The 26,106-nt window shown below is 45.7% G+C and overlaps 1 protein-coding gene across 1 annotated transcript; it reads right to left on the bottom strand.

The window, feature by feature from the left end:
• Positions 1-2,719: 2,719 nt before the first annotated feature.
• LOC147082031 (zinc-binding protein A33-like) lies at positions 2,720-14,660 on the bottom strand. The gene is made up of 3 exons (XM_085980520.1): positions 14,574-14,660; positions 14,344-14,465; positions 2,720-3,264 (listed from the first exon to the last, which is right to left on the bottom strand). Exons 2-3 carry the CDS (start codon positions 14,363-14,365, stop codon positions 2,720-2,722), a joined length of 567 nt encoding a protein of 188 aa, XP_085836646.1. The 5' UTR covers positions 14,366-14,465; positions 14,574-14,660.
• Positions 14,661-26,106: the final 11,446 nt, after the last annotated feature.

Below are 26,106 nucleotides of genomic sequence, written 5' to 3'. Positions count from 1 at the left end.
ACTATAGAGAGCATCCTGACAAAATGTATCACAGTATGGTATGGCAGCTGTAGCTACTATGACCGGAAAGCCCTGCAGCGGGTAGTCAAAACTGCCCAACGCATTACCGGCACCCGGCTACCGACCATAGAGCACATATACCAGAAACGCTGTCTACGGAGGTCACGGTCCATCATCAAAGACCCTACCCACCCCAGCCACAGTCTGTTTGCCCTCCTACCATCTGGGAGACGCTACAGATGCATTCGCACCCGTACGACCAGATTTAGGAACAGCTTCTTTCCCAGGGCTGTCACCCTACTGAACTCCACAAATAAACTCTAAAGCCTGCACATCTGCCAATGCACTTTATTATGGTCATATTTATGTTAATATACTACAAGCCAAATGTATGTTGAATGTTTAAATGTCTTAATCCAAATGTACACTCTCGGGAGCCGCAAGCCTACATTTCGTTGTACTGCACTTGTGCACTAACAATGACAATAAAAGTTGATTTGATTTGATTTTGATTTTGAATTTCACCTTCGGCCAGTTTCACCTTCGGTCAGGTTCACCACTGGTCAGTTTCATCTTCGGTCAGGTTCACCTTCGGTCAGTTTCACCTTTGGTCAGTTACACCTTCGATCAATTTCACTTCTGGTCAGTTTCACCTTCGGTCAGGTTCACCTCGGGTCAGTTTCACCTTCGGTCAGTTTCACCACCGATCAATTTCACCTTCGGCCAGTTTCACCATCGGTCAGGTTCACCTTCGGTCAGGTTCACCTCTGGTCAGGTTCACCTTTGGTCAGGTTCACCACTGGTCAGTTTCACCTTCGATCAATTTCACCTTCGGTCAGTTTCATCTTCGGTCAGGTTCACCTCTGGTCAGTTTGACCTTTGGCCATTTTCACCTTTGGCCAGTTTTAACTCTGGCCAGTTTTAACTCTGGCCAGTTTTACCTTCAGCCAGTTTCACCTCTACAGCAGGTAAATGTTTGTGAACAGCAATCACAGGAGTTCTGAAGGTCACGGGGCGGGGGCAGGAGGGGGTAAGGTGGGGTGACTAAAGGCGAAAGGGCTGCCTGAAAAGAGATTGACAGGTAATCGCAGAGGTGAGAACATCTGCTTGAACTGCCCGAAAGAGCTGGCCCACTTAATACGGTTTAAGCGGCGCTTTTGCAATCGACGCCTATGGCAATGGGAAATGGTCAGCAATATTTGCCCGACATAGGCCGATACACGGAGCTGGTGCGAGGGGTGGGGACTGTACCTGTGGAATCACATCACAAGTGCGGGGGAGAGGAGAAATCTGGGAAAAAATGACCACCGCAATTTGCATTGAAATAGCACCTATAATATAGAAAACAGACATCTCCTGGCACTTTACGGAGCAAGAAAGGTATGACACTGAGCCTTTGACGCAAGGCAAGGTGATGAACACATCGGTTACAGAGATGCGTTTTGAAAAGGCTTAACAATAACTCAATATTGGATATTGCCTCATGTGCAGTTAACAGGTTACAGGAGGCGATTGAATGAAACACAGCAGTTTGGTGTTTATCAGTGTTTATTGCATATTAAAATGTTTATTCACGGTAATGCTTATTTCATGGTATTCTATGTTTTACTGAATCTAAATAGTTCTATAAGGCATGCTAATGTTTGTACAGATATAGAATGTCGAGGGGCTGCTGTAATGGACCAAATCTTGCTGGAATGCGCCGTTAGTTAGACTTTTTCCAGCACACTTCAGCTCGAGTATAATTTGCGCCATAACTTGCTGGAAGTGCAAGCAGGTAATGGCGCGGGGAGGGCAACAGGGCATCTGGGATTTTAGTGAACGATGTCTTATCTCCTGAACCAATGAGATTTAAGGGTTGAGAAAGAGACAGAGGAACGACAGAGAAGGAAATGGGGTGAATTAGAGTCAAATCAAGTGCAGAGAGAGAAATAAAAAAGAGGGAAAGAAAGATTGGATTAAGAGAGAGAAAAAGAGACAGAAAGGAAAAGTAGGATAAACATTTAAAAATTAAAAACATTTTTAATTTTAAAAATCTCTAGGAAGAATTTACTACATGCAGGAATGAGACTCAACAGTTTCAATAGTTTCCTTTCTGGGCCGGAGAGCTTGATCGGCATTTGAGCATTAACAATTATCACGTGGTTAAAAAGATACTTATGTTGTTAAATTCCAGCCCTAACTTTCTGCGGTGCGCTTAACGGGCAATTAATGTTCAAATCCAGCAAGTCATTAAAAAATAACGGGGAGGCTAAGGGCGAGATACCGTTTGTGTGAAGCAAACTGCAGGGCGGAGTAAATCGACCCGCAAATTCTGGAGATCCGCAACTGACGGCGTATCTCTTAATCCCCTGGGCTTGCTGGTTGATTTGCACATTAGTAACGGCATGTGTCATGAACTCGCCTGTTATATCCGAGTAGTAAGGTCCAATTAATTGATATAAGTGAGACTTCAGGAACTCAAAACTTTACTTTTAATTTACACAGAATAAGGAGAGAACAGAGCTCTTACAAGCTACAGGCATGCACTTCTAATTCTACTGCACGATGCATCCAAGATGGATGATCCTATGAGTCATTCCCACAATGCAACATTACCTTAAAACACTGGTAAATGAACCTTTAACATTTGTCTCCCTCTGGTGGATAACTTAAGCATTACATCCGAGATTACTATATTGCTATTATTCTTTGAGCAAGATTTGGCCTAATTAACTCATCACAGTTTTAAATGGCACAGTTTGAGAGGTTCCACGTTTCTCTTACTTTTGTTCATCGAGGGGTTAAAGAAAGGGAACAGTTTGCCTTTGAAGGTGTCGGTGAAAGTGTAGAGATGGGACATGTCATCTGAGTTGTAAAATGACACCTGTCCTCCCTCGTAGTCCAGGTAGACTCCAATCTTCCTGGGCTTGGCGGTTAGCTTGAGGACAGTGGAGGGGGAAGTCAGGGCCCCATAGGTGTGCTCGTACCTCTGACATATGGTCCAGTACCCAATCGAGGGCATCAGCGTGATCTGCCCCTTCCTACTGGCTGTCTCCTGGGCCAGCCCCAAGTCCCAGTCGGTCTTGTTGGCCACCACCACCTCCCAGTAGTGTTTCCCTGAGGTGAACCCCTGGCTGCTCAGGACACAGGTGCAGGGCTCGAACCTCTCTCGGCCGTTCGGCAGATTTCTCCTCCGGTCACCGATGTGCACCGCGGTCAGGTCCTCGGACAGTACGAGCCTGGGCTGCGCGGTTCTGGGATCCAGGGTGAGCGAGGCCGGCACTTTTAACAACAAACAGGGAGAACATTATAAGCATGCAATGAATATAAGATAGTCACCAAGAAATCCAATCGGAGATTTAGAGGAAACTTCTTTACCCAGAGAGTGGTGAGAATATGGAACTCGCTACCACAGGGAGTGGTTGAAGCGAATAGTATAGATGCATTTAATGGGAGGCTGGACAAGCATATGAGGGAGAAGGGAATAGAGGGTTATGCTGATAGAGTTAGATGAGGAAAGACGGGAGGAGGCTTGAGTAGAGCATAAATGTCGGCATGTACTAGTTGGGCCGAATGGCCTGTTTTTGTGCTGTATATTCTAAGTAATATAACTGGAGCATGAAAATACTGAAATCCATGGCGATATATCAAGAAGGTGTTAAAGGCTTTGCATACAATAAGCACATCCTTCTTGTGACACATTTCACCTCACATTTTGTTGCTGACACCCCTCTTGTTACAAAATGACTCACCCTCCACAATGTCGCAGGGGCATTTTAAATTTTTTATCAATATTTTCTCTTCTCCCGATACAAGGGTATTGATTCCCTTCTCCGTTCTGGTTCCATGGAGCCCTAGTGCCTTCAGTATCATTCCCACATGGCCGACCTTCATATATCAGCCTGCACAGGGAGTGTTGGCAAGCTATTATTTGACTGCAGGAGGTGTCACAGCTCAGCCTTGAAGTGGGCCTCACCTGGTGTCCATACTGGTGAGTGATCAGGACCAGGAACCGAGGCTCAATGTCTGTCTCTCCCCAGCCTGAGACTGATTCGAGCTGAGACCAGACACAGACCGCAGAGTGGTTATACATGCCGCAGCACAGAGAGGGTCCAGGAAGCAAATCAAATGAATTGGGGCATATTTTCCTCTGTGTGTAAAGATACAGAAAGATTCTTCTATTAATAACTGGGGAGGCTTCTAAGAAAATTTGTCTTTCAAATACCGGACCCGAGTTCAAAACAATGCAGGGGTATTCGATATTCAGGAAAGATAGGCAAAAAGGAAAGGGAGGTGGGGTAGCATTGCTGGTTAAAGAAGGGATTAACACAATTGTAATGAAGGATATTAGCTCTGATGATGTGGAATCTGTTGGGTAGAATTGAGAAATACCAAGGGGAAAAAAACATTAGTGGGAGTGGTATATAGACCTCCAAACAGTAAGGCGGAGGTTGGGGATGGCATTAAAAGGGAAATTAAAGAAGTGTGCAATAAGGGCACAGCAGTCATCATGGGTGACTTTAATCTACATATAGATTGGGCCAACCAAATTAGTAACAATACTGTGGAGGAGGAATTCCTGGAGTGTTTACGGGATGGTTTCCTGGACCAATATGTTGAGGAACCAACCAGAGATCAGGCCATCTTAGACTGGGTATTATGTAACGAGAAAGGATTAATTAGCAATCTTGTTTTACGAGGCCCCTTGGGTCGGAGCGATGATAATATGATCGAATTCTTCATTAACATGGAGAATGAAGTAGTTGACTCAGAGACTAGGGTCCTCAATTTAAATAAAGGAAACTACGATGGTCTGAGGAGCGAGTTGGGTAGGATTGATTGGGGAATGGCACTCAAAGGGTTGACGGTGGATAGGCAATGGCAAACATTCAAAGACCGAATGGATGAGCTACAGAATTTGTTCATCCCAGTTTGGCATAAAAATAAAACAAAAAAGGTGACTCAACCGTGGCTAACAAGGGAAATTAGGGATAGCATAAGATCCAAGGAGAGGACATATAAATTGGCCAGAAAAAGCAATAATTCTGAGGATTGGGAGCAGTTTAGGATTCAACAAAGGAGGACAAAGGGATTAATTAAGAAAGGGAAAATAGAATATGACAGTAAGCTTGCAGGGAACATAAAAACAGACTGTAAAAGCTTTTATAGATATGTGAAGAGAAAAAGATTGGTGAAGTCAAGCGTAGGTCCCTTGCAGTCAGAATCAGGGGAATTTATAATGGGGAACAAAGAAATGGCAGACCAACTAAATACATATTTTGGTTCTGTCTTCACAAAGGAGGACACAAATAACCTCCCAGAGATGCTGGGGAACATAGGGTCTGAAGAAAGGGTGGAACTGAAAGAAATCAGTATTGTAGGGAAATGGTGTTAGGAAAATTGATGGGAGCGAAGGCCGATAAATCCCCAGGGCCTGATAATCTACATCCCATGGTACTTAAGGAAGTGGCCCTAGAAATAATAGATGCATTGCTGGTCATCTTTCAGAACTCGATAGACTCTGGAACAGTACCCATGGATTGGAGGGTAGCTAATGTTACTGCACTATTCAAAAAAGGTGGTAGAGAAAAAGCGGGGAATTATAGACCGGTAAGCCTGACATCGGTAGTGGGGAAAATGCTAGAGTCCATTATAAAAGATGTCATAGCAGAGCACTTGGAAAGCAGTGACAGGATCGGAGAGAGTCAACATGGATTTACAAAAGGTAAATCATGCTTGACTAATCTCCTGGAATTTTTTGAGGATGTAACTGGTAAAATAGATAGGGGAGAACCAGTGGATGTGGTGTATTTGGACTTTCAGAAGGCTTTCGATAAGGTCCCACATAAGAGATTAGCGTGCAAAATTAAGGCACATGGGATTGGGGGCAAGGTATTGACTTGGATAGAGAACTGGTTGGCGGACAGAAAGCAAAGAGTTGGAATAAACGGGTCATTTTCCGAGTGGCAGGCAGTGACTAGTGGGGTACCGCAAGGATCGGTCCTAGGACCCCAGCTGTTCACAATATATATTAATGATCTGAACGAGGGAATTGGATGTAATATCTCCAAATTTGCAGACGACACAAAGCTGGGTGGGAGGGTATGCTGTGAGGAGGATGTCGTGAAACTCCAGTACGACTTGGACAGGTTGGGTTATTGGGCAGAAACATGGCAAATGCACTATAATGTGGATAAATGTGAGGTTATCCACTTTGGTGGCAAAAAGAGGAAGGCAGATTATTATTTGAATGGCAATAGATTGGGAGAAGGGGAAGTGCAAAGAGACCTGGGTGTTATTGTGCACCAGTCACTGAATATAAGCATGCAGGTGCAGCAGGCGGTTAAGAAGGCAAATGGTATGTTGGCCTTCGTAGCAAGAGGGTTCGAGTACAGGAACAAGGATGTCTTGCTACAGTTGTCCAGGGCCTTGGTGAGACTGCACCTTGAGTACTGTGTGCAGTTTTGGTCGCCTTACCTGAGGAAGGACGTTCTTGCCATGGAAGGAGTGCAGCGAAGATTCACCAGGCTGATACCTGGGATGGCAGGAATGACGTATGAGGAGAGATTGTGTTGATTGGGCTTATACTTACTGGAGGTTAGAAGATTGAGAGGGGATCTCATCGAAACCTATAAAATTCTGTCAGGCCTGGACAGACTAGATGCAGGAAGGATGTTTCTGATGGCCGGGGAGTCCAGAACCGTGGATTGGCGGTTAGGATCAGGTCAGCCATGATCTTATTGAATGGCGGAGCAGGCTCGAGGGGCCGATTGGCCTACTCCTGCTCCTATTTCTTATGTTCTTATGTTCTTATGTTCTTAACCAGGGGTCATTGTCTAAGGATAAGGGGTAAGCCATTTAGGACTGAAATGAGGCGGAATTTCTTCACCCAGAGAGTGGTGAACCTGTGGAATTCTCTGCCACAGAGGGCGGTGGAGGCCAGTTCATTAAATATATTCAAGAAAGAGTTGGATATATTTCTTAAGGCTAAAGGGATCAAGGGATATGGGGAGAAGGCAGGGACAGGGTACTGAATTTGAATGATCAGCCATGATCTCATTGAATGGCGGAGCAGGCTCGAAGGGCTGAATGGCCTACTCCTGCTCCTATCTTTGATGTTTCTATGTGTCTATGAATGGTCTGTAAAGGTTTGACATCAGGTGAGTTCAGGGCCGTCTCAATGCAGTCGTTGCTAAATGTGGGCCCACAGCACAAAAATTGCTCTGAAATTGAATAGGGAATAGGAATTCATTGGGGAATGGGAATCGGTAGGGTCTGAATGGGGAATGGGAATCGGTAGGGTCTGAATGGGGAATGGGATTCAGTATCGGGATTGAGCTTTGATGCTGGTGTGTGTGATTGAGCTTTGATGCTGGTGTGTGTGATTGAGCTTTGATCCTGGTGTGCATGATTGAGGTTTGATCCTGGTGTGTGTGAGCTTTGCTGCTGGTGTGTGTGATTGAGCTTTGATCCTGGTGTGTGATTGAGCTTTGATGCTGGTGTGTGATTGTGCTTTGATCCTGGTGTGTGTGATTGAGCTTTGATCCTGGTGTGTGTGATTGAGCTTTGATCCTGGTGTGTGTGATTGAGCTTTGATCCTGGTGTGTGTGATTGAGCTTTGATCCTGGTGTGTGTGATTGAGCTTTGATGCTGGTGTGTGTGATTGAGCTTTGATCCTGGTGTGTGTGATTGAGCTTTGATCCTGGTGTGTGATTGAGCTTTGATGCTGGTGTGTGTGATTGAGCTTTGATCCTGGTGTGTGTGATTGAGCTTTGATCCAGGGCTGTGTGATTGAGCTTTGATCCTGGTGTGTGTGATTGAGCTTTGATCCTGGTGTGTGTGATTGAGCTTTGATCCTGGTGTGTGATTGAGCTTTGATGCTGGTGTGTGTGATTGAGGTTTGATGCTGGTGTGTGTGATTGAGCTTTGATCCTGGTGTGTGTGATTGAGCTTTGATGCTGGTGTGTGTGATTGAGCTTTGATCCTGGTGTGTGTGATTGAGCTTTGATCCTGGTGTGTGTGATTGAGGTTTGATGCTGGTGTGTGTGATTGAGCTTTGATCCTGGTGTGTGTGATTGAGGTTTGATGCTGGTGTGTGTGATTGAGGTTTGATGCTGGTGTGTGTGATTGAGGTTTGATGCTGGTGTGTGTGATTGTGCTTTGATCCTGGTGTGTGTGATTGTGCTTTGCTGCTGGTGTGTGATTGAGCTTTGATCCTGATGTGTGTGATTGAGCTTTGATCCAGGGATGTGTGATTGAGCTTTGATCCTGGTGTGTGTGATTGAGCTTTGACACTGGTGTGTGTGATTGAGGTTTGATCCTGATGTGTGTGATTGAGGTTTGATGCTGGTGTGTGTGATTGAGGTTTGATGCTGGTGTGTGATTGAGCTTTGACACTGGTGTGTGTGATTGAGGTTTGATACTGGTGTGTGTGATTGAGGTTTGATGCTGGTGTGTGTGATTGAGCTTTGATCCTGGTGTGTGTGATTGAGCTTTGATCCTGGTGTGTGTGATTGAGCTTTGATCCTGGTGTGTGTGATTGAGGTTTGATGCTGGTGTGTGTGATTGAGCTTTGATCCTGGTGTGTGTGATTGAGGTTTGATGCTGGTGTGTGTGATTGAGGTTTGATGCTGGTGTGTGTGATTGAGGTTTGATGCTGGTGTGTGTGATTGTGCTTTGATCCTGGTGTGTGTGATTGTGCTTTGCTGCTGGTGTGTGATTGAGCTTTGATCCTGGTGTGTGTGATTGTGCTTTGCTGCTGGTGTGTGATTGAGCTTTGATCCTGATGTGTGTGATTGAGCTTTGATCCAGGGATGTGTGATTGAGCTTTGATCCTGGTGTGTGTGATTGAGCTTTGACACTGGTGTGTGTGATTGAGGTTTGATCCTGATGTGTGTGATTGAGGTTTGATGCTGGTGTGTGTGATTGAGGTTTGATGCTGGTGTGTGATTGAGCTTTGATCCTGGTGTGTGATTGAGCTTTGATCCAGGGATGTGTGATTGAGCTTTGATCCTGGTGTGTGTGATTGAGGTTTGATGCTGGTGTGTGATTGAGCTTTGATCCTGGTGTGTGATTGAGCTTTGATCCAGGGATGTGTGATTGAGCTTTGATCCTGGTGTGTGATTGAGCTTTGATCCAGGGATGTGTGATTGAGCTTTGATCCTGGTGTGTGTGATTGAGCTTTGACACTGGTGTGTGTGATTGAGTTTTGATCCTGATGTGTGTGATTGAGCTTTGATCCTGGTGTGTGTGATTGAGGTTTGATGCTGGTGTGTGATTGAGCTTTGACACTGGTGTGTGTGATTGAGGTTTGATACTGGTGTGTGTGATTGAGGTTTGATGCTGGTGTGTGTGATTGAGCTTTGATACTGGTGTGTGATTGAGCTTTGATCCTGGTGTGTGCATTTCTAGATGGTTTGTGGCATTGAAAAGTGGAGTGGAATGTTCAGAGTCCCTGCTCCACTGACGAGCCTCACCGGCAGTGTCAGATTATCAGAAAATGTCTGGTCCACTGCTCGCCCTTGTCCATTCATTAATGTCAATGGAGCAAGAGTTGTGGGCAGTGCACCCTACCTCGTTCCCATTAACTGCACGCTGCGTGCAAGGCCATGCCAATGGCTGAGGGCTTCGAAAAACTGAGCTCAACAGGTCTGTGTTCCTTCTGAGCTTCAGGTCTCTCAGCTGTTTGAGACTGGACCAAGGGTTCGGAATTCCCGGGTTTGAATCCCAACAGTGTCCACTCAACATTTCAACTGTCTGAGGTGTGTGAAGTGAATATCACATCGCAGGGCGTAGGGAGAAATCTGGAGACTGCTCACAGTACTTCCCATTGCCACTGTAGCTGCGCCAGACACTCCCGGCTCCTCTATGAATACTGAAACAATAGATATTTGTGTCTAATGGACATTGTGGCTGATTCAAACAGATCAAGGATGGAACATGAAACTTTCCTGGTCTGTGGGGCACGACTTCCTATTTATTAAAGTCACGGCACCATCAGGGCAGCTACAGACAGCACCGGTAACATCATGGTGAATCTGTGGAATTCTCTACCACAGAAGGCGGTGGAGGCCAATTCATTAAATATATTCAAGAAGGAGTTGGATATATTTCTTAAGGCTAAAGGGATCAAGGGTAATGGGGAGAAGGCAGGGATGGGGTACTGAGTTTGGATGATCAGCCATGATCTCATTAAATGGCGGAGCAGGCTCGAGGAGCCGAATGGCCTACTCCTGCTCCTATCTTCTATGTTTCTATAAAAAGCTCACATGGTCAATCTATCGCTGTTTACCATGAGAGAGGATTACGGTAAATCTATCGGTGCTCACCGGGAGAGAGGATTACAGTAAATCTATCGTAGCGCACCGGGAGAGATGATTATGATAAATCTATCGGAGCACACCAGGAGAGAGGATTACGATAAATCTATCAGTGCTTACCGGGAGAGAGGATTACGGTATATCTATCAGTGCTCACTGGGAGAGAGGATTACAGTAAATCTATCGATGTTTACCGGGAGAGAGGATTACAGTAAATCTATCGGTGCTCACCAGGAGTGAGGATTATGGTAAGTCTATCGATGTTTACCGGGAGAGATGACTATGACAAATCTATTGGTGCTCACCAGGAGAGAGGATTACAGTAAATCTATCGATGTTTACCGGGAGAGTGGATTACAGTAAATCTATCGGTGCTCACCAGGAGTGAGGATTATGGTAAACCTATCGCAGCGCACCGGGAGACATGATGATGATAAATCTATCGGCGCTCACCAGGAGAGATGATTACGGTAAATCTATCAGAGCACACCAGGATAGAGGATTACGGTAAATCTATCGGTGCTCACCGGAAGAGATGATTACGGTAAATCTATCAGAGCACACCGGGATAGAGGATTATGGTAAATCTATCGGTGTTTACCGGGATAGAGGATTACGGTAAATCTATTGGTGCTCACCAGGAGTGAGGATTACGGTAAATCTATCGTAGCGCACCGGGAGAGATGACTATGATAAATCAATCGGTGCTCACCAGGAGGGATGATTACGGTAAATCTATCAGAGCACACCAGGATAGAGGATTACGGTAAATCTATCGGTGCTCACCAGGAGAGATGATTACGGTAAATCTATCAGAGCACACCAGGATAGAGGATTACGGTAAATCTATCAGTGCTCACCGGAAGAGATGACTACGGTAAATCTATCAGAGCACACCGGGATAGAGGATTATGGTAAATCTATCGGTGTTTACCGGGATAGAGGATTACGGTAAATCTATTGATGCTCACCAGGAGTGAGGATTACGGTAAATCTATCATAGCGCACCGGGAGAGATGACTATGACAAATCTATTGGTGCTCACCAGGAGAGATGATTACGGTAAATCTATCAGAGCACACCAGGATAGAGGATTACGGTAAATCTATCGGTGCTCACCGGAAGAGATGATTACGGTAAATCTATCAGAGCACACCGGGATAGAGGATTATGGTAAATCTATTGGTGTTTACCGGGATAGAGGATTACGGTAAATCTATTGGTGCTCACCGGGAGAGATGATTACGGTAAATCTATCAGAGCGCACCATGACAGATGATTATGGTAAATCTATTGGAGCGCACCAGGAGTGAGGATTACGGTAAATCTATCTGTGCTCACTGGGAGAGAGGATTACAGTAAATCTATCGATGTTTACCGGGAGAGAGGATTACAGTAAATCGATCGATGTTTACCAGGAGAGAGGATTACAGTAAATCTATCAGTGCTCACCAGGAGTGAGGATTACGGTAAATCTATCATAGCGCACCGGGAGAGATGATTACCGTAAATCTATCAGAGCACACCGGGAGTGATGATTATGGTAAATCTATCAGAGCGCACCAGGAGAGATGATTATGGTAAATCTATCGGTATTTACCGGGATAGAGGATTACGGTAAATCTATCGATGTTTACCGGGAGAGAGGATTACAGTAAATCTATCGATGTTTACCAGGAGAGAGGATTACAGTAAATCTATCGGTGCTCACCAGGAGTGAGGATTACGGTAAATCTATCGTAGCGCACCGGGAGAGATGATTATGATAAATCTATCGGTGCTCACCAGGAGAGATGATTACAGTAAATCTATCAGAGCACACCAGGATAGAGGATTATGGTAAATCTATTGGTGTTTACCGGGATAGAGGATTACGGTAAATCTATTGGTGCTCACCGGGAGAGATGATTACGGTAAATCTATCAGAGCGCACCATGACAGATGATTATGGTAAATCTATTGGAGCGCACCAGGAGTGAGGATTACGGTAAATCTATCTGTGCTCACTGGGAGAGAGGATTACAGTAAATCTATCGATGTTTACCGGGAGAGAGGATTACAGTAAATCGATCGATGTTTACCAGGAGAGAGGATTACAGTAAATCTATCAGTGCTCACCAGGAGTGAGGATTACGGTAAATCTATCATAGCGCACCGGGAGAGATGATTACCGTAAATCTATCAGAGCACACCGGGAGTGATGATTATGGTAAATCTATCAGAGCGCACCAGGAGAGATGATTATGGTAAATCTATCGGTATTTACCGGGATAGAGGATTACGGTAAATCTATCGATGTTTACCGGGAGAGAGGATTACAGTAAATCTATCGATGTTTACCAGGAGAGAGGATTACAGTAAATCTATCGGTGCTCACCAGGAGTGAGGATTACGGTAAATCTATCGTAGCGCACCGGGAGAGATGATTATGATAAATCTATCGGTGCTCACCAGGAGAGATGATTACAGTAAATCTATCAGAGCACACCAGGATAGAGGATTACGGTAAATCTATCGGTGTTTACCGGGATAGAGGATTACGGTAAATCTATCGGTGCTCACCGGGAGAGATGATTATGGTAAATCTATCAGAGCACACCGGGAGAGATGATTATGGTAAATCTATCAGAGTGCACCGGGAGAGATGATTATGGTAAATCTATCAGAGCACACCGGGAGAGATGATTACGGTAAATCTATCAGAGCGCACCGGGAGAGATGATTACGGTAAATCTATCGGAGCGCACCCTGACAGATGATTACAGTAAATCTATCGGTGCTCACCGGGAGAGATGATTACGGTAAATCTATCAGAGCGCACCGGGAGAGATGATTACGGTATATCTATCGGTGCTCACTAGGAGAGAGGATTACGGTAAATCTATTGATGCTCATCGGGAGAGAGGATTACAGTAAATCTATCGGAGTGCACCAGGAGAGAGGATTACGGTAAATCTATCGGAGCTCACCGGGAGAGATGATTACGGTAAGTCTATCGGTGCTCACCGGGAGAGACGATTATGATAAATCGATCGGTGATCACTGGGAGAGGGGATTATGGTAAATCTATCGATGTTTACCGGGAGAGAGGATTACATTAAATCTATCGGTGCTCACCAGGAGTGAGGATTATGGTAAATCTATCGGTGCTCACTGGGAGAGGTGATTATGGTAAATCTATCAGTGCTCACCGGGAGAGAGGATTATGGTAAATCCATCGGTGCTCACCAGAAGAGAAGATTATGGTAAATCTATCAGTGATCACCGGGAGAGATGATTATGGTAAATCTATTGGTGCTCACCGGGGGAGAGGATTACAGTAAAGCTATCGGTGCTCACCAGGAGCGAGGATTATGGTAAATCTATCAGTGCTCACTGGGAGAGTGGATTGTGGTAAATCTATCGGTGCTCACCAGGAGCGAGGATTATGGTAAATCTATCAGTGCTCACTGGGAGAGTGGATTGTGGTAAATCTATCGATGCTCACCAGGAGAGAGGATTATGGTAAATCTATCGGTGCTCACTGGGAGAGAGGATTGTGGTAAACCTATTGGTGCTCACCAGGAGAGAGGATTACGATATATCTATCGATGTTTACCGGGAGAGGGGATTACGGGAAATCTATCGGTGTTTACCGGGAGGGAGGATTGTGGTAAATGTATCAGTGCTCCCTGGGAGAGAGGATTATGGTAAATCTATTGGTGTTTACCAGGAGAGATGATTACGGTAAAACTATAGGAGCTCACTGGGAAAGAGGATTGCGGTAAGTCTATCGGTGTTTACTGGGAGAGAGGATTACAGTAAATCTATCGGTGTTTACTGGGAGAAAGTATTATGGTAAAATTATCAGTGCTCACCGGGATAGAGGATTATGGTAAAACTATCAGTGCTCACCGGGAGAGAGTATTACGGTAAATCTATTGGTGCTCACCAGGATAGAGGATTATGGTAAAACTATCGGTGCTCACCGGGAGAGAGTATTAGGGTAAATCTATTGGTGTTTACCGGGAGAGAGGATTACAGTAAATCTTTTGGTGCTTACCGGGAGAGAGGATTTGTTGCATTTCTTTCCAGGCTGTGTATTGTAAGGGTCCCCTAAACACACCCAACTCCAGACTGCTGCTCACCACACAATCTCTGTCGTTTACACTCTTTTCCTGGAACCTGTGGAAGTGGTTCATTAACAGGTTTGTCTGAATCATTAAATGGAGGGTTTAAAAATAAATAGATGGTGTATGAATGTGCAAGACATGGTTTAAAATGCACACTCACCTCTGCTTCAGTCCATTCAGCTCCTGCGTACAATCAATAAAACAACAGTTAACAATTAGTGAACCATTTTACCACACACAATCTGCCTTTTGCATTGAAGTGAAAATCACATCTCCCCGATGGCCAATAGTTCCAGGCATCACCCGGTGTCGTACACAGCCACAATGACCCAGAGAGCTCATCACCCTGCTCAGTCAGCTGATCTCTGCTGAGAGAGCAATGGGGCTCAGTGCCCTGGGCTGCAGAGAGGTTGATTAAAGGATGAGGCTCAGCTGTGATAGCTTCCCGATTCTCACATACGAAAAGTGGCCACCTGCGCAACGTACTGGCGGGCTGCCTATACTATGAGGGAGGGGGAAGATGAAGCCAATTATGCACATAGACATGTTTGTTCTATTGTAGAAAGGGCGGTATTGCACCGGCTGCCTGTTATATGCTCCGCCCAATATTCAGTTGTCTTGCAGTCAATGGAATGGAGTATCAGGCGGGAAGTAGAAAAGGCGGCAGATCTGATAGCGGCCATTTTGTGCTAAGGCCCCAAGACCCATTTCGACCCCACAGAATGATCACAAGAGAGACTTGGTTTAACTGCCTCCACCTCTGTAGCGACTTCAAATCAGCTGCTCATGTGATAAACAGACTGACCTGTATCAAAAATAACCGGCACTTACCTACCACTCTGTAATGATCAGTAACATGTCATTCTAGAATGGTGCACTAGGTGGAGCTGTATGTTTAGTAAGGGGCTACCCACAAGGCAGTAGTCAAGATGGATGCCTGTACACTAGTCCACATGGCTGAATAAATGACTAGCTCAAGCTAGCTGTTCATAATGAAAACGTCTATTTATTTATGAACATAACATGGTACCAGGATTGGTAATATCTGCTGAATATTGTGAAACGCGACATGGAGAATTTGAAGCCACCGGAGGGTTTGAAACTCACGGGGAATGTCGACTGCAATTGGCGGACTTTCAAACAACAATTCAAACTCTACATTGCTGCCATCGGGTTCGGTATGAAGCCAGATGCAAGGAAAATAGCGTTACTGCTCACGGTTGCAGGCCCGCAGGCGATAGAGGTATTTAGTACGTTTGTATTTGATCAAGAGGAGGACAGAGAAAAAATGGACGATGTGCTAAAGAAGTTTGATACACATTGTTCTCCCAAAAAGAACGAGACCTATGAGAGGTACGTGTTCCGTTCACGGACACAGCAGCAAAATGAGACTTTTGATAGCTTTGTGACCGATCTGAAACTGAAAGCACAGACATGTAATTTCTCTGAACTGAAATCATCCATGATTCATGACCAGATTGTGTTTGGTATTCATGATAAAAAAAAGGTCAGGAAACGTTTGTTGAGAGAAACCGAACTAACATTGGAGGATGCTGTGAAAATATGCCATGCCAATGAGCTAGCTCAGCAGCACGCAAAGACTTTCAGTGAAATTAATAATGATGCGACTGTAATGAGTGACTGTGCTGCTGTCGGTGCCGTGTCCTACAAGGGGAAGAAACGTGGGCAGAACAGAAATGCAAAGCAATCGGAGGATGGAACTTTTAATTGTAAATGCTGTGGTTACCAGCACCAGTCAAGACAATGCCCAGCGTTTGGGAAAATGTGCACAAAATGTAATGGAAAGAATCACTTTGCCAAACAATGCTTTTCAAAAGTAAAAACAAAGAAAGGGCAAAAAGTCAATGTGATTGAGGACACTGATTTAAGCGAGACATTTTTTGTAGGAATGGTGTCATGTGACAATATAGAAAAGGATACACCTGCGTGACTGGCTCAAGAAAGAACTGGACAGAATGACCACACTAGGAGTCATCAGGAAAGTTGAAGAGCCAACAGACTGGGTTAACTCCATGATATGTGTAAAGAAAAAGAACAATGATCTAAGAGTATGCATGGATCCAAAGGACTTCAATGCAAACATAAAACGTGAACACTACCAGATTCCCAAGCGAGAAGAAATCACCAGTGAAATGTCAGCTGCCAGATACTTCACAAAGCTCGATGCCTCACAAGGATTTTGGCAACTAAAACTGGATGAAGAGAGCACCAAATACTGTACCTTCAACACGCCATTTGGCAGGTATTGTTTCCTCAGAATGCCTTTCAGGATAATATCTGCATCTGAAATCTTTCATAGACCAATGGAACACATAATTGAAGGTCTGGAAGGAGTTCGGGTCTATGTTGATGACATCATCATCTGGGGCTCCACACTGAAAGAACACAATGAGAGACTGACTAAAGTGCTACAGAGCATACGCCGGAATGGACTGAAGCTCAACAAAGCCAAGTGTCAGTTTGGCGTCCAGGAAGTCACTTTCCTAGGAGATAATCTATCTGGTAAAGGAATAGAGCCAGATATGGAAAAAGTAAACGCCATACTTAAAATGCCCCGACCCACTGACAAAAAAGGAGTGCTACGCATCAGGGGGATGATAAACTTCATTGGAAAGTTCATTCCTAACTTGTCAGCCAAGACAGCCTGTCTGCAAGACCTGCTACATAAAACAAATGAGTTCGCATGGACAGAAAGACATGAACAAGAGTGGATGAACCTCAAATAGTGCTGACAACCACACCTGTACTCACCTTCTTTGAACCAACAAAGAGAATCAAAGTGTCAATGGATGCATGAAAAGATGGCCTTGGCGTGGTCTTGCTACAAGCAGAGGGTGAAGATTGGAAGCCTGTTGCCTATGCCTCCAGGTCTATGACTGATTCTGAGTGTCGATACGCCCAGATTGAAAAGGAATGTCTAGGCTTGGTAGTTGGACTAGAAAAGTTCCATGGCTACATATATGGACTTCCCACCTTCACAGTTGAGACAGACCACTGCCCACTGGTTGCCATCATAAAAAAAAAATCTGAATGAGATGTCTCCAAGGATTCAACGACTCATGCTGAAGCTGCAAAGATATGACTTTGAACTGATCTACACACCAGGCAAACACATAGGGCTAGATTTTCAGTTGCTTGCGCCAGCAGTTAGCGCCTTAAGAGAAGTGATTTTCGGGCGCTATGCGTGTAGCGCCCGGGCGCAGCGCAGTTTGCACCCCGCCCCAAATTAAGTTGCCCGTTAGCGCCGGCGCAAAGTTTAGCGGCCGCCCGGATGCGCGCGCAGAAAATGACGTCACATCCTCGTGCAACGCCCTTTGGCCGCCCCGAATCCAAACTTCAGTCGGACCGCCCCATTGTGCGGCTGGCATCCAGAGCGTTTGTAAAATGGAACGCAACACACCCTGGGGAGCGCAAATTAAAGGGCACCCCTCCTGCACTATAAAAGGCAGTCTGCATGTGTTGTGTGGAAGGATCCAGTGTGTTGTTGTGAACGGTGTATTTATATTTCCGGCCACCACCACCACCACCACCACCTCCTCCTCCTCCTCCTCCTCCTCCTCCTCCTGCCTTTGAAAAAAACACATGCACCCTTCCCCTTTAAGAGCTCACTGGCACCAGAGTGTCTGCCGTGCGCTGCGCCCGAGCTCGGGTGTTGCGCTCTGCACCGCCGGCTTAGCGCCTAAAGATAGTAGTGGAACGCCTCTTTTAGCATTCCACCAACCTCTTAGGGCGAAGCCACTGAATTTCTGGCAACGGGGCACTACTTTGGGGTGGACGCTAACTTCGGGCGGGCGCTAAGGTTAGCGCCCCAAAACTGTCTATACTGAAAATCTAGCCCACAGTGTTTTAAAAGCAACTTTTTTTTTAAGTCGCAGAATACGAGAAAAAGAAATGAAAAGTTTGGAATCAAGATGGCGGCGACTCACCTCGGTTCAGAACGATAAGGCCCGCCCACACACGCACCAATTGGACGACCGTCGGGTCGCTCGACCGTACGATTGGTCGACCTCGATGTCACTCAATGCTAATGAGCAGATAATGAGCGGAATTTTGAGCGTTTTTCAGATACCGCGGGCACAATTTTTGTCTCACCGAAACGTAAATATGCTTACGACCGTTCTGGAATCGTAAGCTTTCTTTGGATGTAACACACGTGTAGGTACGCTCTATACCTTTCGATTGTATAGCCGGACAGAGAGACAGAAAGACAGACAGAGAGACATACCGTTTTATATATATAGATAGATAAATAGATGAACTGGCCTCCACCGCCCTCTGTGGCAGAGAATTCCACAGGTTCACCACTCTCTGGGTGAAGAAATTCCTCCTCATTTCAGTCCTAAATGGCTTACCCCTTATCCTTAGACTATGACCCCTGGTTCGGGACTCCCCGGCCATCATAAACATCCTTCCTGCATCTAGTCTGTCCAGGCCTGACAGAATTTTATAGGTTTCGATGAGATCCCCTCTCAATCTTCTAAACTCCAGTGAGTATAAGCCCAATCGACACAATCTCTCCTCATACATCATTCCTGCCATCCCAGGTATCAGCCTGGTGAATCTTCACTGCACTCCTTCAATGGCAAGAACGTCCTTCCTCAGGTAAGGCGACCAAAACTGCACACAATACTCAAGGTGCGGTCTCACCAAGGCCCTGTACAACTGTAGCAAGACATCCTTGTTCCTGTACTCGAACCCTCTTGCTACGAAGGCCAACATAGCATTTGCCTTCTTAACTGCCTGCTGCACCTGCATGCTTACCTTCAGCGACTGGTGTACAAGAACACCCAGGTCTCTCTGCACTTCCCCTTCTCCCAATCTATTGCCATTCAAATAATAATCTGCCTTCCTCTTTTTGCCACCAAAGTGGATAACCTCACATTTATCCACATTATAGTGCATTTGCCATGTTTCTGCCCAATCACCCAATCTGTCCAAATCGTACTGGAGTTTCTCGACATCCTCCTCACAGCTTACCCTCCCACCCAGCTTTGTGTCATCTGCAAATTTGGAGATATTACATCCAATTCCCTCGTCCAGATCATTAATATATATTGTGAACAGCTGGGGTCCTAGGACCGATCCTTGCGGTACCCCACTAGTCACTGCCTGCCACTCGGAAAACGACCCATTTATTCCAACTCTCTGCCTTCTGTCCGCCAACCAGTTCTCTATCCAAGTCAATACCTTGCCCCCAATCCCATGTGCCTTAATTTTGCACGCTAATCTCTTATGTGGGACCTTATCGAAAGCCTTCTGAAAGTCCAAATACACCACATCCACTGGTTCTCCCTTATCTATTTTACCAGTTACATCCTCAAAAAATTCCAGTAGATTAGTCAAGCATGATTTACCTTTTGTAAATCCATGTTGACTTTGTCCGATCCTGTCACTGCTTACCAAGTGCTCTGCTATTATATCTTTTATAATAGATTCTAGCATTTTCCCTACTACCGATATCAGGCTTACCGGTCTATAATTCCCCGCTTTTTCTCTACCACGTTTTTTGAATAGTGGGGTAACATTAGCTACCCTCCAATCCATGGGTACTGTTCCAGAGTCTATCGAGTTCTGGAAGATGACCAGCAATGCATCTACTATTTCTAGGGCCACTTCCTTAAGTACCCTGGGATGTAGATTATCAGGCCCTGGGGATTTATCGGCCTTCAGTCCCATCAATTTTCCTAACACCATTTCCCTACAAATACTGATTTCTTTCAGTTCCACCTTTTCATCAGGCCCTATGTTCCCCGGCATCTCTGGGAGGTTATTTGTGTCCTCCTTTTTGAAGACAGAGCCAAAGTATGAATTTAGTTGGGGATGCCATTTCTTTGTTTCCCATTATAAATTCCCCTGATTCTAACTGCAAGGAACCTACGCTTGACTTCACCAATCTTTTTCTCTTCACATATCTATAAAAGCTTTTACAGTCAGTTTTTATGTTCCCTGATAGCTTACTCTCATATTCTATTTTCCCTTTCTTAATTAATCCCTTTGTCCTCCTTTGTTGAATCCTAAACTGCTCCCAATCCTCAGGATTATTGCTTTTTCTGGCCAATTTATATGTCGTCTCCTTGGATCTTATGCTATCCCTAATTTCCCTTGTTAGCCACGGTTGAGTCACCTTTTTTGTTTTATTTTTATGCCAAACTGGGATGAACAAATTCTGTAGCTCATCCATTCGGTCTTTGAATGTTTGCCATTGCCTATCCACCGTCAACCCTTTGAGTGCCATTCCCCAATCAATCCTACCCAACTCGCTCCTCAGACCATCGTAGTTTCCTTTATTTAAATTGAGGACCCTAGTCTCTGAGTCAACTACTTCATTCTCCATCTTAATGAAGAATTCGATCGTATTATGATCGCTCAGACCCAAGGGGCCTCGTACAGCAAGATTGCTAATTAATCCTTTCTCGTTACATAATACCCAGTCTAAGATGGCCTGATCTCTGGTTGGTTCCTCGACATATTGGTCCAGGAAGCCATCCCGTAAACACTCCAGGAATTCCTCCTCCACAGTATTGTTACTAATTTGGTTGGCCCAATCTATATGTAGATTAAAGTCACCCATGATGACTGCTGTGCCCTTATTGCATGCTTCTTTAATTTCCCTTTTTATGCCATCCCCAACCTCCGCCTTACTGTTGGGAGGTCTATATACCACTCCCACTAATGTTCTTTTCCCCTTAGTATTTCTCAATTCTACCCATACAGATTTCACATCATCAGAGCTAATATCCTTCATTACAATTGTATTAATCCCTTCTTTAACCAGTAATGCTACCCCACCTCCCTTTCCTTTTTGCCTATCTTTCCTGAATATCGAATACCCCTGGATGTTGAGTTCCCAGTCTTGGCCAACCTTGAGCCACATTTCCGTAATCCCAACCAAATCATATTCGTTTACCTCTATTTGTGCAGCCAATTTGTCCACCTTATTACAAATGCTCCTCGCATTAAGACACAAAGCCTTCAGGCTTGTTTTTTTAACGCTCTTAGACCTATTCGAATTATTATTTACTGTGGCCACGTTTGATTTAAACCGTTGATTTCTCTGACTGCCACTTTTGTTTTTCTCCTTCCTATCTTTTGCTTTTATCCCTGTTTCCCTTTCCTCTGTCTCCCTGCTCAGGTTCCCAGCCCCCTGCCATTTTAGTTTAAACCCCCCCGAACAGTGCTAGCAAACCTCCCCGCAAGGATATTTGTCCCGCTCTGGTTCAGATGCAACCCGTCCGCCTTGTACAAGTCCCACCTTCCCCAGAAGCAGGCCCAGTGATCCAGGAAACTAAAGCCCTCCCTCCTGCACCAACTCTTTAGCCGCGCATTCATCTGCTCTATCCTTCTATTCCTATACTAACTAGCACGTGGCACCGGGAGTATTCCAGAGATTACAACCTTTGAGGTCCTGCTCTTTAATCTGCTACCTAGCTCCCTAAATTCTTGCTGCAGGACCTCATCTCTCTTCCTACCCATGTCATTGGTCCCAATGTGAACCACGACCTCTGACTGTTCACCCTCCCCCTTCAGAATGCCCTGCAGCCGTTCAGTGACATCCTTGACCCTGGCACCAGGGAGGCAACAAACCATCCTCGAGTCACGTCTACGGCCACAGAAACGCCTATCTGTTCCCCTTACGATAGAATCCCCTACCACTATTGCTCTCCCACACTTTTTCCTCCCTTCCTGAGCAGCAGAAGCACCCCTGGTGCTGGGAAGTTGGCGGCTGCTGCTGCCTTCCTCTGGTAAGTCATCCCCCTCAACAGTATCCAAATCGGTATACCTGTTTGAGAGGGGGATGGCCACAGGGGTCCCCTGCACTACCTGCCTGCCTCTACTGCTCTGCCTGATGGTCACCCATTTCCCTTCTGCCTGTGCCGCCCTTACCTGCGGTGTGACCTCCTCATCAAACATGTTATCCACGACCCTCTCAGCATTGTGAATGCTCCAATGCAGCGAGTGTCTCACCTCCTGACTCCCCAAAGCCTTTCCACCATCTACAAGTCACAAGTAAGGAGTGTGATGGAATACTCTCCACCTGCCTGGATGAGTGCAGCTCCAACAACACTCAAGAAGCTCGACACCATCCAGGACAAAGCAGCCCGTTTGTTTGGCACCCCATCCACCACCTTAAACATTCACTCCCTCCACCACCGGTGTACCGTGGCTACAGTGGGAACCATCTACAAGATGCACTGCAGCAACTCGCCAAGGCTTCTTCGGCAGCACCTCCCAAACCCGCGACCTCTTCCACCTAGAAGGACAAGGGCAGCAGGCGCATGGGAACACCACCACCTCCAAGTTCCCCTCCAAGTCACACACCATCCTGACTTGGAAATATATCGCCATTCCTTCATCGTCGCTGTCAAAATCCTGGAACTCCCTCCCTAACAGTACTGTGGGAGTACCTTCGCCACACGGACTGCAGCAGTTCAAGAAGGTGGCTCACCACCACCTTCTCAAGGGCAATTAGGGATGGGCAATAAATGCTGGGCTTGCCAGCAGCGCCCACATCCCGCGAACGAATGAAAAAAGTCTCATTTACAATGAGCAATGGCGCGGGAGATCTGCCAATTTATATAAAACGTTGGACAGCATCTGTCACACCGATGTCACAAAGAAACGTAAAATGAGAGAGAATCCTGTAATTTTTCTGAATCTGAGACAAGTCTCAGAGGTTGTGGCGGGCCTCTGTCAATCTAGAAAAACTTGCTACAACAACCATTATTTCATATTTATCTCACGACATCTTGCCGGAAAAATATAAATGATTGAAGGCAAGTTTAATTAACGGAAATTCGGCCCCAGCAGGCTGAAGGAAAATAGGGCTATTATGTGACACCTTGGTAAAGACCACACAGAGAAGAATGGATCGCCATAGCAACTTGCCACACAACCTGGCTCCAGATCGGTTGGTGGCTTATTTAATTTGGCTGCAGGAAAGACACTGAAAGAAGACAAATGGAGTGTCAATCATTCCTGGGTTTGTACTTGAAGAAGCAACCACAGCTGGCAAGAAACCCCCTCTCAGAGGTGTAGTTCAAAATAAGAACATAAATAGGAGCAGGAGTAGGACATTCGGCCCCTCGAGCCTGCTCCGCCATTCAATAAGATCATGGCTGATCTTCTGCCTCATCTCCACTTTCCTGCACTATCCCCATATCCCTTGATTCCCTTAATATTCAAAAATCTATCGATCTCTGTCTTGAATATACTCAACCACTGAGCCTCTGGTGTAGAGAATTCCAAAGATTCACCACCCTCTGAGTGAAGATATTTCTCCTCATCTCAGTCCTAAATGGCAGTCCCCTTATTCTGAGACTATAACTCCTGGTTCTAGACTCCCAGCCAGGGGAAACATCCTCCCTGCATCTACCCTGTCAAGCCCTGTTAGAATTTTGTATGTTTCAATGAGATTACCTCGAATTCTTCTAAACTCTAGAGAATATAGGCCTAGAATACTCAATCTCTCCTCATAGAACAATCCCCCCATCCCAGGAACCAGTCTGGTGAACCTTCGTTGCACTCCCCCTATGGCAAGTATATCCTTCCTTAGGTAAGGAGACCAAAACTGTACACAATACTCCAGGTGTGGTCTCACCAGGGCCCGATATAATTGCAGTACGACGTCTTTAGTTTATACTCAAATCCTCTTGTAATACAGGCCAATATACCATTTGCTTTCCTAGTTGCTTGCTGTACCTGCATGTTAACTTTCAATGATTCGTGTACAAGGACACCCAGGTCCCTCTGAACACCAACATTTCCCAATCTCTCACCATTTAAAAAATACTCTGCTTTTCTATTTTTGCTACCAAAGTGGATAACTTCACATTTCTCCACATTATATTCCATTTGCCATGTTCTTGCCCATTCACTTAGCCTGTCTATATCCCCTTGAAGCCTCTTTGCATCCTCCTCACAACTTGAATGGGAAAAGACGACAAACCCAACCATGTAAAGGAAGGGTTCGCTTCCTTGCTGCTCCGAGCTACCTCACTGCATTCTGCATGGATGCAGCCTTACAGATTACGTCTGGGACGGCCAACGTGACTACAAGAGAAAACCGTGTGGTGAATCACGACTCAACAACACCAGCAGCTTTCACTTATATAGCACCTTTACGTAGTAAAACATCCCAAGGTGCTTACCAGGAGCGTAATCAGGCAATATTTGACACCGAGCCACATAAGCAGATATTAGGACAGATGACCAAAAGCTTGGTCAAAGGGGTAGGTTTTTAGGATCGTCTTAAATGAGAAGAGCGAGGTAGAGAGGCGGCGTTTAGGGAGCGAATTCCAGAGTATACCTCAGGCAGCAGAAAGCCAATGGTGGAGCGATTAAAACAGGGGATGTGCAAGAGGCCAGAAATGGAGGAGTGCAGAGTTCTTGCAGGGTTGTAGGGCTGGAGGAGATTACAGAGATAGGGAGGGGCGAGGCCTTGGAGGGATTTGAAAACAAGGATGGGAATTTTAGAATCGAGGCTTTGCTGAACTGAGAGCCAATGTAGGTCAGCGAGCACAGGGGTTGAGGGGCGAATGGGACTTGGTGCGAGTTAGGACAAGGGCAGCAGAGTTTTGGATGAGCTCAAGTTTATGGAGGGTGGAACGTGGGAGGCCGGCTAGAAGAGCATCGGAGTAGTCGAGTCTAGAGGTAACAAAGGCATGGATGAGGGTTTCAGTAACAGGTGTGCTGAGGAACGGGCGGAGTTGGGCGATGTTACTGAGGTGGAAATGGGCGGTCTTAGTGATGGCACAGATATGTGGTTGGAAGCTCACCTCGGGGTCAAATAGGACACCAAGATTGCAAACGGTCTGGTTCAGCATCAGACATTTGCCAGGGAGAGGGATGGAGTCGATGTCAAGCAAGATATCTAGAGGGTCTCGACAAGTCTGAGAAAAACCGTAAGTGCATATAAAATGTCGTTTAGGCATTTGTCTAAGATAGACTTTTGTTTTCCAAAAGGGTATGCATTTTGGGAAGTCAGAAGGTGCATTTTTAAAATCGGTATTAAAGCAATTCTAAATCGTGCATGAAACAAAGATGTTGTTTGATTCTAGTGTTGATTTTCCAGTATTTAATAAGTGATTGTACTCATTACAAAGTCATTGTTTGTGCCTGAAGTTTCATTAGGGTAAAGAGCTCGTTAAGTTCAATACATAATTAAAATGTTTGGCGATAAGAAGGCATTTCCCCAAATTAAAGAATAACACATTGTACCTTTTGGGGGAAAAATTCGGTTGCTTTGTGCCTCCCGTTAGCACCCTAAGAGGGCAGTAATGGGGCGCAAAGCAACTAGCGCCCAGGGGGAACGATGTTTGCGCCGCTCGCGATATTGACCAGACATTTTGCGGCGGCGCTAAACACTACCGCCACGATCTCCTGCGCCCGCAGATTGTGCCTTCAGTCGAGCGTGCAACGCCCTGGTAGCGCCCCGGACCGGATATTGAGTGGCGCCCCCTGCCTTACCGCCTGCCACTAGCAACGACAGGTTGAGGGGAGCGTTTTGTAGTCGGGAAGGGACTGGGGGAGCGCAATTTAAAGGCAACCACTTCCTGCCTTTTTTTGTTGCTGACATTTATGCACCACGCATTCTGAGACAGAGAGAGAGAGAGAGGCTTCTGGAGAGATTCAACGCTGTGTGAAGGAGTTTTGGGTACTGAGCAGCACTTTGT

This window comes from Somniosus microcephalus, unplaced genomic scaffold, assembly GCF_052327205.1.
Source record: "Somniosus microcephalus isolate GS21.2 unplaced genomic scaffold, FLI_Smic_1.0 scaffold229, whole genome shotgun sequence".
In the NCBI taxonomy this organism is placed as follows: domain Eukaryota; kingdom Metazoa; phylum Chordata; class Chondrichthyes; order Squaliformes; family Somniosidae; genus Somniosus; species Somniosus microcephalus.
The sequence above is the reverse complement of the archived record's forward strand: the minus strand, read 5'-3'. Positions and strand labels throughout refer to the sequence as shown.

Coding starts and splice junctions, on each gene's coding strand:
- LOC147082031 (XM_085980520.1), bottom strand. CDS start 14,365: ATGCAACAAATCCTCTCTCCCG. Junction 3,265..14,343: donor GCAACAAATCCTCTCTCCCG/GTAAGCACCAAA, acceptor TGTTGTTAAAAG/TGCCGGCCTCGCTCACCCTG.